Genomic DNA, 14,879 nt, shown 5'->3' with positions numbered 1-14,879 from the left:
AGCAGTTGATGCAAATATTTATCTAAGCAGACACCAAATTTATGTATATGATAAATACAGATAGACAATTCCATAGGATTCAAAGCTTCCAAAGAAATTAAATGCCTTGTCCAAAGCATTTGGGGCATTGATGAATTATGTAATACTGTATATACAGTTTATGCAATTTTACTATATTTTACATAAAAGACCACAGAAAAATACATTGAATCAGATACTTGTTTCATTTTTCTTATCTTCACTAGAAAATATATAAAATGTTCTTGATTCCAGAGGCACTTTTTATCCTCCGAATTATATCTCAGCCAAACAGTATTTTAGATCAAAGACAGGTTTTGAAGAGAACCGTTAAAGACACAAATGAATAAATGAAGGAGTTGATATGTTTGTAAAGGTGTATGGTCCAATACTAACATCAGGATCCTATCTTAGGTACCTAATGGGTCACTGACCTCGAATAACTATACATGAAGAGTTTGGTCCTTAAAGGATTTATTGGCAGTGGGCTTGTTTCAGGTCAATGACTTGCTAGATAGTGAAAGTGTAATTTGCACAAGTTTAAAATCTGAATTTTAAGCATATTTTTGCATATTCTCACAAGTTCCTTTTGGGTGTATCCAATAAGTTTCTAATCTTTGGAATCACACCCCTGCCATTTGTCCAGTTTCACTCAAGAGGGGAAGAGGGGAAAGTCCACAATTTACCTAATTAACAAGGTGATAGTGGTAACTGAAAAAATGGACATGCGTGCATGTCTCTTCTGTCAAAAAAAAAGTTTTGGCTCTTGGTGGCTTTTCATTGTCGCTGTACATTGAGCAGTATATGCGCTGTGTAGCATAGTGCTCGGCTCTGAGACATTGCTGCATCCGGAGCCAGCTGCCGGGGACTCATGCACAAGGACAAGAGTTACATAACCAGTGACCAACCAAGGGCCAAAGAGGATTTCATAAGTGTAATATACCTTGCAAGGTGATATATCACTTTAGTAAATGAACAGCCTAAATTCCTTTAGTAAATCACCCTCATTGTCTCTTGAGCCAGACAACAGTGTCTCTTTACACAAGCCAATAATATAATAAAGACGACAAAGCCATGTTTCTGAGCAGACCATTCAGCATCTACCATTTGAATGGAAACCACATATTGTCAATTTCTTTTTAGATAAATGTATTGTTACATGTTTGAAAAGCATAGCTTGTCAGTTCTGTGACTTATAATACATCCCGCATGTTTGATGTCAACAAATTAAACAAAGTAAAAGAGTATAAGATGCAAAACATGAAAAGGTAAAAATAACCTTTTTTGCTGAAGGATATACATAAATTCTGACATTTATGTAACACACAACATGCAAAACTCCTCATTGTAGTCAAGAGCTTCTTAGTGCTTTAAGCAAGCCAGTTCCCAGAGGAAGAACACAATTTTCAGCAGTCACTGTCAGAGTAAATCACATCTAGACTGTCTTGCCTTTCAGTGTTTTAATAATGACATATTTGTACAGAGTGTGCAGTTCATTTGTGAACTTTGTGGCATAAATGTTTTGTTGGGTATATAACATTATCCTAAGAATTTAGCAAAAGTCTTTGATAGCGATGATCAGATTTTAGTAATCATTGTTCAATATTGCTGCTATTTAGTGAATATGCTAACTAATAATATAGTAATAAAATAAAGACTATTACTTATTTTTCACATACCTGGTCTGAAATTATCAAGGGAAAAAAATCAACTTGGACTTTCTCACTGATTCCCCTTACTTTACTGGAATTAGGTTTATACTTGAATTTATGTAAGATTTAAGGGTCCAGCTACATTTGTTACCTCCACTAATGCAACAACAAGAGTGTATATATAATATTCCGAGTTTATTCCTTGTTATTTGCGTCATTTAATGAGTATCTAGACTGTGGTGCACTCCTTGTTCATATGCCTTCACATTCACATCCTGGCTATAGTTACACCTCTAACCAGATGAATTCCCAGTTATTGAACAAAGACTATCTGGCACAAACTGACGTTTTCATTTGATCATAAATATAGGAATCAGTTCAATTAACTACTTGTTGTTGATTCAATAAAAGGGGTTTCTGAATCGTACAACATTGATCGGTTATGCTTTTAGGTAGGTATGCTTTGTTAACAAAATGCCCAATGAACATTCACACGCAGCAATCTGCATAACCTGTTCTTGACCTCAACTATACTGAACCAATTTGTGAATTTCTGACTATTAGCAAGACAGCACATGCCCCAAACAAATATTGCTGTCTGAGCTTGTTACTATAAAACATAGCTGCTCTAAAAAAAGGACCAATAGGAAGGAAGCAATAAATTAAATTAGTTGTTATGGGCACAGTAATATTTTCTTTATCCTTGTTTTTATTTCTGCTTTGACTGCTGGTACATAATGGATCAATATTGCTTTGTTTGCAATATGGACTGCTGAAAAACCCATAAAGCTTGATTATTTAATGTGCAATTGACGAGCATCAAAACAAAATGAGCAACACTCATAAGGCACGTACATTGGCATATATCTCACAACAAGCTAGTTTACATGAATTGAAGCCTGCGAGGGAGCAGATGGCAGGCCATGGTGACTACCTGCTGCTGACAGGTGCTTAGCATAATTTGGTTGCTTTTATTTGACTGCTGCACCCGGGAAGATGCACACTGTGGGTCTAGGCTCTGCTGGCAGTACAGTACACAGTAAAATATATGATGCATTGTATATCATTTACAGATCACTAAAGCAGTGTTTTTATTGTGATCATATGACCAACAATTTTATAAGAATATGTTTGAGGATTCAGAACATGGAACATTAGAGGTTTTGGTCTCTAACATGGTATTCTTTGAGCCTGTACTTTGTAAGCATGATAACATGAGTGTCAGAGTGAGAAGTAATAACTAAATACACGTGGGTAGGATAAAGTGTTCTTTGCTTAGTGTCTTGATCTATTAATAAGTACTGTAGCATGTGACCTTATTTGACTTTGCAATTTAGTTCATTCCATTGCTCCTGGTTGGATCTGAGGCTACAGGATCTGAATGCATTTCTTCATCTCATGCCATATTTTGTGTTCTGATGAGCAAAGTAGTAAAATCATGTTGATTTCAGTAGTTTACCCTACGGTATAAATATATTTGAACCTTACAGCTATACTTCATTTTTCTGGACATATCTGATATCATAAGGTAGCACTGCAACTGAGTTGACAATGAAAAATGTATATAATATGTGTCATGTTCCTTTATGTTTCTGTGGACTCCTATCCAGGGAAATTATGGGCAATAAATACATTCGCAGACCCATAGGACCTGATTTATGAACACATGAACTGAAGTGAAGTTTTCTCCACGTGTCTACAGTTGTCTAAACTATAGACTAAACTTTAGCACTTTTGAACCTTTTATTTGCTCACTTTTTTCTCCTGTTTCATTAAATATAAAACCTCTGTTCAAGTAGAACTACACACTGAATGTATTAATGATATTATAAATATTTTGTGATGAATGAACCTGGCTTCTTGCTATGCTTTGACTGTTGGTATTGGTTATGTGACATACTTTGTGTCCATTGATTCTCTTGTATATTATGCAGAATAAATATTGATAACACAATAGCACAGTAACAACCATTAGACCATTAAGGGAATAGATATGAAGCATCTATTGCACTGCCATTGTATGCAGGTTAATGTATTATGTAAATTAGCTACAACACCAGATGAGAAATACAATTACTCGAGGCTCTAAATTGCACAGTGGACATGTCAAAATAATGATTATTATAAATCCCTTGTGTGATGATTACTTATCATTTTAAAGCTTAGTTAAATGAATGTATTTGGAGGTAAAATAAACAAAACAAATTGCTATATAACATTACCTTATGTTTTCTTGTTTCTTTCCAGACTGTCTATAAGTCCTGGCTGTGTTCCCAGTATTTTCAAGTTACACAATTTGAATGCAGTAGCAAAATCCCTTGCAAGCAATACTGTTTGGAGGTTCAAACGCAGTGTCCGTTTATATTACCAGACAACGATGACGTTGTATATGGTGGACTATCAAGTTTCATTTGTACAGGTAAGATGCACTTGTGAATGTACAAAGATATCATTTAAAGCCCCAAGAAAAATAAAGGAAACCTTTTCTGTAGGTTGTCATTGTAGAACTTTTATCCTGCTAGTTCTCTGGCTTGACTTTATACTTAAAAAAATATAATAATTCCCCTAGTTTTGGGTGCTGCTCTTCCATGTGTGACAGACAGCTCTATTGCCTTGGGGAAAGAAATATACGTTTAATTCTCCATGGGGTAATAAGTACAAATCTCACTGATTTCTGGATCTGGCTGTGAACAGCTCATTTCTTTTGTACTTTGTTATTCTGTTGTGCCACAGTTGCCAAAGGCGTTCAGCCAGTGCTGCTGACACAGGGGTGTAACCACAAATCATGGTGTCCCTTCCTTACATTGCCTCTATTGTGGTCACCTCTGCAGTCAGAAGACCCACACCAGGGAGTCATATAAATGCATCCACCATGACTCCCTTCCCTAAATACAGAGTAATGCAGTGACAGTGAATTTAGGAGTTTATTACTTTCCCCATCATGCATGAAAGAGAGATTTATTCCCTTTGGACAGGTAATACACTTTAAATTCCTTGTGGGGTAATAAGTAAAAATGGGAGTGGCAGCACTCTGGCCTTGATAACTTGTCTTTATTCATAAGTCCTAGAAGTGTATTGAGAGCCTTGTTTGGTAATCCCCTAAATCATGTTTATTGTAGCCCCCATAACAAACCAGTTGAGTTTGAAATTGTACTTCCCTAGGTCCTGGACACTCCACACCTTTGATTTTTCTAGGCTTAAGTGTACCACTGTGTTATACATTATTCATAAGGTGGGACAAATGTATAATGATGCAAATGCAAGTGACCAGGTCAGATAAGCAGTGAATGACTCTGGAGGTTAGAGCTTCCAAATGCACTAAAACTACCGCCTACACCAATATCTCCTAAGCTAATTATAATAGTGGTTGGTGTTTTATAGTTGTAGTCCTATCAAGTGATTAGCTACTTTTCTTTACTATGTCTAGGATGCTAAGATGCTAAAACAATTCAAACTTGGTTGACAAATAAAGCCAGAAGATATGAATTTCTGCATGACGCCCGCATCAGCATGCTATGCTATGATGTAGCCTCACCATTGGGAGTAGTACAAAATTTTTTATGTAGCCCATGGATCCAAGTTTTTTTTAAAACTTATAAGATATCACAGGATGGTAAATTTGGGTCTACTGTGGGACACAGTTACATTTTCTAATAAAATCTTAGTACATATTCAGACTAATGTTTTTTGTAAAGCAATAAATGTAATTACGCTCTACTTGACAAGTGGCAGCTTTGCTGCTCATTTTTTAGATGCTACATGCAGCATCCAATGCATTACTAAACATGGAAGTAACAGCCAGGCACCGAGTTTTTTACAGTAGGTGGGTGGAAAAGGCCACTGTAAAACACTGCTAGTATAGAAAAACACAGTCACATATGATACCAAACCTACTTCAGAGATGAATAGGTAAACTGGGGAAAATAAATTTGCATACCCCCATGGTACCCATGAATAAAGACATTTTTTCTTTTCACCTTTAAACCTTTATTCAGTGTTCCTCTGACATGAAAAAGTTCCCATTTAGACTTTTCTCATTTACCGTATATATCCATTCATTAAAACTATCATATCCTATTTTATACATTAATTTTATAACTTTTTTATGCAGAGTATTCTAAGCAATATTTTTCTAACTAGTAGAGAAAAGTAAGATCAGATCCTTGCACCCTTTTTGACAAGGTTAGAAATGTCGCTGAACAAAATCACATATTTTTAGCAGGTAAAACAGGTGATACTTTCTTATTCATCTGTGAATTTAGCCATTCTCATTGCTTTTATTTTTATTCTAATTATTCATCTAATAAAAAGTGATAATGAAGCTAAAACTGTATGTACTGGAGAATTCCTCATGTGTTGAGTGCTGTGGACAGAAGACTTTCTCTTCAACAACATGATCAAGCTGAGATACTGTTATATAAATTCAGTTCTAGCTGCTGTATATGAGAAATTAAAACAGGATTTGAAAGAATTGTTTTGTTGAATAAACTCTTGAACTGAGCTAGACAAATTCCATGACCCAGATATCAAATACAGCCTAAAAAATAACAATTTGTTGTCAGTAGAAGGACATGGACCTTGGCCCATAAACAGCCTGCTGGATTTTAAGTTTGATCTACCGTGTTTCCCCCGAAAATAAGACCTAGCACTTTTCCCCCAACCTGCCCTAATATAAGACCTACCCCGAAAATAAGACCTAGTAGAAAAAGAAAAAAAAAAATACTCCCGTGTTTTTGGAAGCCCAAAAAAATATAAGACAGTGTCTTATTTTCGGGGAAACACGGTATCACTAAGGTCTATATTTATTTGTCCTGATACTCAAAATGTAAAGGTTATATGATGCACATAATAAAAATATGCTTTTGATAATATTCACAGCCTGTGGTCAACCCACAGTGCAAAGAAATTGTGCTGGGGGTAGCCTCTGTATTGTGACCCAACTTTTCAGTTATGAACCAAAAACAACCGGGTGGTTACTGAAAAGTGCTGGGTGGTGCACCCGACTAATGGGGCTGGAGAGAACACTGACAGGTAAATATATATAAACAAGAAAATCAAATATCTTGAATGCAAACGTATACTCTGGGATTCAACTTCATGCTTTTTACCCCACTTCCTACACTGCAAGAGGGCATCCTCTTTTAGTCTGGGGGGATTTAAATAACAAAATTAGTAGTTGCTTCCCTGGCAGCAAACCTCTTTCTCCACTCTCCGACCTCCATGGACATAGTTAGGTCTTTGGTGTTCAGCTAGTGCCTAATAAATATTGTTAAATCCTAAACAATTCTTGAACAAATGCACAAATTATAGCAGTTCTGTTTTTTATAGTACATCAATAAATGTATGTTTTAATGGTACATTAATTTCAACCTGGTATCAGACTCCTGTAAACCCTATATATAACAGCATTCAGACCGGGAGGGGGTGGCCAGCTAGTTAGTCATGCTGCATTACAAGGAATATGTTGATTGGAGAAAACAGTGCTGCTTCTAACATTACTGTTTATTCACAACATGGGTGGGGACAGAGACTTGCACGTTCAGCAGAGAACAAAAGATCTTATGCTCTGCTGGATGGGGGGAAGGTTTTGTAACTCTAATGATTGATAGAAATTTAAATCATTTGGCAGGTAAACAGTATATATATATGCAAATTTAGAACTAAAAAAGAGGCTGATTGCATTGATTTGTCTCTGTAACTTACACTTAAAATGAACCTGTTAATTAGCACATTTTAGGTTTATTTTATGTACAACATTTACTATTGCAGTTTGTAATAGAATGTGAGCAGGAAATGTTTAGACAACCTTTTTTCCACTAACAGAATTTACAGCTCAGATATTGTACTGGCTCTAGTAAAACCCCAGTGACACAATTCTACAATTCTTATGCTGTGATTGATACACCTCCCTCAGCTGAGTTATTCATCAGATTTTCTTGGATTCAAATATTCTTTTTTTGCATGAATTTCTAAAGTGTCAACTCTAACAGAAAAACTGAAATACTATATTATACAGAGTTGGAAAAAATCTCAGGCATATGTTTGGAATACAAAAAAATACAGAGATAGATAGATAGATAGATAGATAGATAGATAGATAGATAGATTATTACCATGTTCAGGGGTTTTGGACTAAACTCAAAAAGTTGGCACTATGCATCTATCTATTAAAATGTAATGAAATACATATTTATGGCTGCACTGAAAAAAAACCATGCCTGCTTAGTCTTTGTCGATGGCGCCCTGTGTTCTAGAAAAAAATTTAAAGCAAAAAACGGTTCAGACATTGGCTGTTTCAGTTATAAAAGTGCAGTGCCTGCTATAGTGAAAGTATATTCTAAAGTACAAATAGACACAGAAAATGTAATTACTGTGCTGAAGGATGTGACTCCTAGATCAGAAAGAAAGCCTAAAACAAAAGTTAGTAATGCCTATTGTTATATTGCTGTCATCAGAAGTCCCAATAAAGCTGGAATACAGGCAGAAATATAAACACAGTTAACTATTAATTAAAAAATAATTAAATATACTGTATAATACATTACCATGTATTCACGGATATGTCTTATGATTAATGTAATGTGCTCTCAGCAGCAGTCAGACATTACCTAAAACAAGTCAGACTCTCTTACAGTCACCAGGTGCTGACTGTGAACAGAAAGATGGCCTCATCAATTAACTACTGCTCCTTTATTGTCTAAAGAACAATGTAAGAGTATATTGGAAACATGGTTTTTAGATCTGTTTTCTGTAGTATTTGAGCTCCTTCATACCTGCACTGAAAAACCATGCAGTTGGTCATTCCTGGACACATAACAAACTGCTGCTGTGTGCAGTACCGGCACCTGCATCACAGTAAATAAATTGCATCTGGTTGCAGTTGTAACTGCAGCCACATTGTTCTTCTAAAAGCAACTTATCACTTTCTGAAACTGCTGCAATCTGCTGAAGCCGAAACTGCATGCAGCCAAGTGCAAAAATGGTTTCCAACTGGTCCCATCCACTTGAATAGGAGAGGTTGAGACTGCGATTGAGCAGACCCAGTGATTCACTGGGGGTCTGAAATAGCCCTTAGGATCTGGATGGCTGTGCTGTTTTTAGAGTCTATATTGATTACGGGCTCCAATAGCAGATAACAATATTGTATAAATTACAATGTGTTGTGCTGCTTGCTTAAAATCTCATCATTTACATTTTACTTTAATATTGCAAAATATATGCATTTTGTGCTTATTCAATAGATATAGATACATTTGCAATTTTAGAAAAACACAATATTCTCAATTGTAAATATTTCCCTTTTATTCCATCATCACACTAGATATGCATGTAGCACCACCTTGTGGCCATGCTATGATATGCCACTTTAGATAAATCACATTTTGCACATAATCAGATTCACAAGCAGAAAATGTAGACTGCATTCAGAATCAGGAAGCTTTAACATGTTATTTAGCTAACAGTTTCATTTTTAGAGGTCTCAGTAGCTACTTTTTCATGCTTTCTATGTGCAGATTGGCTTACAGAATATGTTTGCCCGTTTTTAAATAGTATGGATTAGGTCTGCTTTTTTGTAGCACTTAAAGCTTTAGCAACATAAATTTGTGTGAGTTGATTTTCATTACCCATAAGGATAAAGCTTAGGGCAATTAACCAAAAAAAAAGCATCTTAACCTTTAAAACTTATTTTAGTGTCCATTGCTGTAGGTGCCCTATATATTTGCCCTGACGATCATTCCCTTTAGGACTTAAAGTAAAAAAATTTAAAAGTTGTGGAACAAGAAAAAAATTATTGTGGAAATCTTCCATAGGAGAAATCCCTTATTTAAAGAGATCCCCTCTTGAATATGGATTCAACTCAATTTTAATGACAAAAAATCTTATTCTAATAACAGTATTATAATAACTCCTAATAAACTGTTATCATAATCATTTTTAAAGTCAAAATATTTTTTTTTTAATTATAGGTTTTTGCAGTATTATTTTGCATCATTACATAGTTACATAGTTAGTCAGATAGAAAAAAGACAAGTCCATCATGTTCAACCACAAGGAGAATAAACATATCCCAGATACAAAACCCTATGGACATTGTTGGTCCAGAGGAAGACAAAAAATAAAACCCTGGTACAATTTGCATCAATAATAATATTATTATCTGTATTTTAGCAAATTACTTTTAATGCAGATTATTTTAATGCTTTAGAGTGTATGCACTGTATGCTGGGCTGTCTAATGGGAGTGCTAGCTTTGCAATTGTTGATCTCTCCCAAAGACAGTACCTTCTCAACTAGATTCCTACTCCCATTCTTTAATTCTGTATACCATTCTAGATCATACTATTGGGTCTGTAAAACACCTGGGTAACACAAAAATCTAAAGACTTATATGAAACTCACACTTGCCACATGCTTTCTAAAACGGGTAAATAAAACAATACAATATTGCAATATTTAATATTAACCTGAGTTAAATAAAAGACATTTGTTTTATTCCTTTTCATAACATACACATAATGTCTATCCATGTAAAGTACCCTACATTACCTTCAAATGCTACTCATGCACTGTGTTCAGGCTTCAGCAATATGGTCACAATCACCGGGATTTACTGATAATAATCATCATTATTTGCCATTTATGACATGGTAAATGTGCTGTAGGTAGATATTAAACCCCCCTGGTTTTAAGTTTTTGGTTAGAACATTTTTGTATAGTAAATGTAAAAGGAATAGGCGCTGGTGAATGTAAATGTATTTCTATATATGGTATGTTTATTTTTGTCATGGGGGCTACAAATATCTGGCCTTCTACGAGAAAAAGAGAGCCCCTTGGTGTCCATTTGGCACTGGTATCTTCCACCTCCCCCCTCCCGGGAGTATTACCGGCATGGGGGGATATTTTGATGTACTACCATTTTGGGAAAGACAGTTGTCACTTTTTTACTGTCCAAACATTGGGTGCAGGTATGCAAAAGGTTAAACATAAACACCAGTTTAAATATTGAAATAAAACATAATGTTCTTATTTCTTAGTAGACTATCCAAGGATATCCCAATTATTATTATTGAGTTAAAAATTTCATATATATGGAACTGGTTGGGTTTCTGTATATTTAAATGGCATGTGCTAACTCATAAATAACCAAAGAAAGTAAAAGCAATCTTAACTAAAGAACATACCTTTAGTTTTCTGAACTCTACACACACTGCTAAATATACAACTAAAGAACATATATAGAAACTTTTTATGTAACAAAAGGTTTTTGTTGTTGTCCATCTAGAACTGAGATTTACACATTCCTATCACACAAAGGCCCTGGGATGATGCTGAAATAAGTGAGTTACTTCAGGTACTTATTTTAAAAAAGGTTTTGTTTCTACAAATAACAACAGTATAATAAATCAATAGGAATCAGGGTGTAAATTGACTTTAATTCTGCTTTCATGGATAACAAACATTTCTGTTGGCTCATCAATGTGAAGTAAAATACTATATTTAAGAGTTCTCCTGGTAGTAGAGCTGTCACTCTTTAATGTGCACTATTTTGTCAAATGAGTAATAAAACTTTTACCTACTATCATTCAGTAAATCAAAGTAAGTAAAAGGCATTTTTACAAGATTGCATCTCTCTCTCCCCTCTCTCTCTCTTTATATATATATATATATATATATATATATATTTATTTTTTTTCTGAATTCAAAGCATTGATTGTATTTTTTGGCTTTACAGGGCTGTATGAAACCTATCCAACCAATGCAGAACCAGAATGCTGTGATGTCAGATGGGAATTATCAACAGATAACCAATCCAAAGGGACTAAAAAATTATGTGATTCAATGTTATGTCACAGGACGTCACTCACAGCTTCATCAGCATCCAGACTGTGTAATAGCAGACTTAAACTGTATGTTCTTGTACTGATACTATTACATACCGTACTAGCAGTCTCAGCAGCACAAAACTCAACAGGACTGGGTTTTGCAAACATAAGAATTTTGGAAGACCGTTCAACAAATGAGGAATAAAATAATGGAAATCTTCAATTGGATAGACACACCACTGGCCCACTCCAGCAAAACGCTACAGTCACTTGTAACAGAAACGAGGTGCTTGTACCTTACAACCAATTTTTACAAGTCAGTCTGAAGAAAAATGTCAAGATGGGCCAGGCTTCAAGGACAACATGGGACAGCTTTTTATTGACTAAAAGGCTGTATGGTGACTTAAATTTCTCACACCATTTTTTACACTGTGTTTTAATGTATGGATTTTTCTTTTTTGTTTGATTTTGCACTTGTTAATACAGGATTTTATTTTTGGGATGGTTTCTCAAAGCTATACTGAGTCTTTTCACTGTCTATATATTTCTAGTCATTGTACCCATCATTTATGTCCTGTCACTTTCTACTCTAATGGCAGTGCTATAAATGCAAACATAGCAAACAATAACAGCACCAATATTCATTCTGCCCATATGTAACATTGTTATACCCATCTCTTTAAAGCAAAAAAAAAATTAAAAAAATTTAAAAAAGAAAAACCTAAAAACAACAATAGAAACGGCTTAGTTTCACCGGTTTAATTATAAGCAATGAGTACACCTATAGTAGGGTGTCTTTATGTCATTGTAGGATCAGCCAACCGACTGAGCAAACTACGTTTGGAAAGTGGTGAAAGCAGTGAGACTAATGCTTTTCTTAAAGAGTTGGGCAATTATCCCATTTTTACATGAACCTATAACAAACTGTGTTGTTCCAGGTCCCATCTGAGAAAAATAAAATGTCCAGTCTCTTTGCTGGTCAGTTGAACAGGAGCAGCCTTTTGATTAAGTATGTCGAACCAGTTAAGCTCAGTGAGTAATATAGTTGAAGGCCTTCACATTGGAGGTACAATTTTGGCATTCATTGTGAATTCAATTTTTATTTTTGCTGTAGTTGCAGTTTTTTTTTAATCAAACATAAATATATATTAGTTTACTGTATATATGATGTGAACATTTTAGGATGGGAAGTCTTGCAATGAAACCCAGGAAAACCCTGAGGCTTATAAAATTACAAATACATTATTAGAGCAATGAAGATTAAGCCAAATGTGTTCAACAAATTCAGCTTAAAATAAAACACTAATTAGCTGCTGCTTTTGATTTGGTTGATTAGCCAATGTGCTTGCTAATTTTACTACCCCCCCCCCCCCCCCTTTGATCCTGTGCTGAGAGAAATATGGAAGCTGCCATTGCTGGCCTTATCTTTTGAAAATGCTAGTTGTTTTTTTTTATACTAAACCAATGGCTTCAATATATAGGTTAAGTGACCAAGAAAAATATGCAGAGCAGTTATTGTGACTATGCCCTAAACTCACCTGTTCCAGGATAGCTAAGCCACTACTCCACTACACCCAGTAGGAAAGCACGCTGAAAGATTTTCCACATTTGACACTTCCTGCAGTGTCATATGTTGGAGAGGCCGATACGCTCCATGGTTACATCCACCATCTACTATTTAACTCCAGGATTCAATAGTGATGTGTGTGGTTGGGGGGGTGGGGGAAACCACAGCAGGGCAATAGGTATGCAATATGTAATGGAAATCTAAATAATTGTTTTAGGCAGTCTTTCATTTTCAGTGTAGGATAATTTGGTGGTGCAGGAGGGGGTTTTAGTGTTAAATCCCTGAAAATGTTGATTTAAACAACTGCATATGCCTATAAAATAAAATTTTGTACATGGAGTAGTTGGGAAAGTAAATAACCCAAAACCTAACAGATCCCTTGATGCAATGAACTTACCCTTTTTAAAGCCCTTTTAAAAAAACTTAATTTAGGCAAAGAACATTGCGATTTTGCCAGGTATGGTATGAACTCTATGTGCTAAAAAAATAAACCTAATTAACTTGACACTTTATAAATATTCTTGCGAGCATCTTGCTATGCCCTGGCAACGCTAGTGATCCGGAATTTGTTGAACACTGGCAACTAACCCATCTGTATGTTTCTGTGAATGTTAATTTTCATTGTAACCTGAAAGGCTCAGTGCATTCTTTCAGAACGAATATTGTGTATTTTTTATGTTCTTGATTAGTGAACCATTAAATTTTCATATTTATTAGTATTGCTACCATGTTAAAATGTTGTTGTTTATTGTTTCCATTAATATTAAAGGAAGGAAGATTTATAAGGGCTGTTAAAATAAACTCAGTTTCCTTCCTATTCTCTTTCTACACTTGGGAAGTGCACTTCAAAAATGTTTGCTGTGTAGCAGGGATATGAAGGAAAATACTTTAAAGCAAAGACCGCTTCTTCGCTAAAAGGAATCCCCTTCTTAAGACTTAGTCTTTTCTTTTAGTCTCTGCCTCATCTCCTACCTGAGATTATGTAGAAAGGACCAATACTATGCATTCATCATTTAATTCTTCTAATTTTACTCATAAAAAAATGCGCTAAAATAAAAGAAAAAAAAAATATGAAAGCATTTGCACATAATAGCGCAATAGTAAGAAAATGCACCAGAAAAAATGTATATTTATATATATAATGTTGTCCAGTGCTGTTTTGTTTTATTTTCAATAACAGCTTTATGTTTGGGAATACATGGTGCTTTTTCTTGGTGTTAGGATACATTGTACTTTTATTTAAACATTGCAAAAATAAGACTAATAGAATGAATAATTATAAAAAGCCTTAAATAATGGTAGAATGTAGATTTTAGGTAGGTAGAATATTAAATATAGTGGAGCAATAACTGGGTGGTACACTAGTTCCTTAGAAAAGAGAGAAGGGGAGCGATGTATAAAAAGCACTTACTGGCTGAGCTCTTGTTCAACTGATCTACTGTTTAAGTACCTGTATGTATGGTCAGTAAACAGTTTGTTATAACCTTTATCTACCTCTGCTGGGCAAAGGCCATTCAACGTCCTTTTCTTTCTGTGTCGTGCTGTGTGTATTATGAGTCATATCAGTTCCATGTTCATTTACCTTTTTACATATTGCACCATGACAGTAGCAAGGTTCTTATAAACTCATATCAATAAATGGGATTTTGGATTGTCAACTGACAAATATACTTTTGAATACTATGGAACTGCTGTATATTTCTATGGTATTACTGGTAAATAAGACTTTACTGGAAATGTTATTACACTTTTTGCTTCTGCTACAAATGTGAAACATCTTGTCATGACACAAAATATCCTGTGTTTAGTGTTTCATTAT

At 34.9% G+C, this 14,879-nt stretch overlaps 1 protein-coding gene across 1 annotated transcript in view; it reads left to right on the top strand.

Annotated features, from left to right (window-relative positions):
• Positions 1-12,876, top strand: part of NALF1 (NALCN channel auxiliary factor 1) — a 264,133-nt gene extending 251,257 nt beyond the window's left edge. The window contains exons 2-3 of the mRNA XM_072411880.1: positions 3,918-4,089; positions 11,403-12,876. Coding sequence (XP_072267981.1) covers positions 3,918-4,089; positions 11,403-11,698 — 468 coding nt within the window. The 3' untranslated portion in view covers positions 11,699-12,876. The remainder of the gene's footprint in view (positions 1-3,917; positions 4,090-11,402) is intronic.
• Positions 12,877-14,879: the final 2,003 nt, after the last annotated feature.

This window comes from Pyxicephalus adspersus, chromosome 1 (genome assembly GCF_032062135.1).
Source record: "Pyxicephalus adspersus chromosome 1, UCB_Pads_2.0, whole genome shotgun sequence".
In the NCBI taxonomy this organism is placed as follows: Eukaryota; Metazoa; Chordata; class Amphibia; order Anura; family Pyxicephalidae; genus Pyxicephalus; species Pyxicephalus adspersus.
The sequence above is the reverse complement of the archived record's forward strand: the minus strand, read 5'-3'. Positions and strand labels throughout refer to the sequence as shown.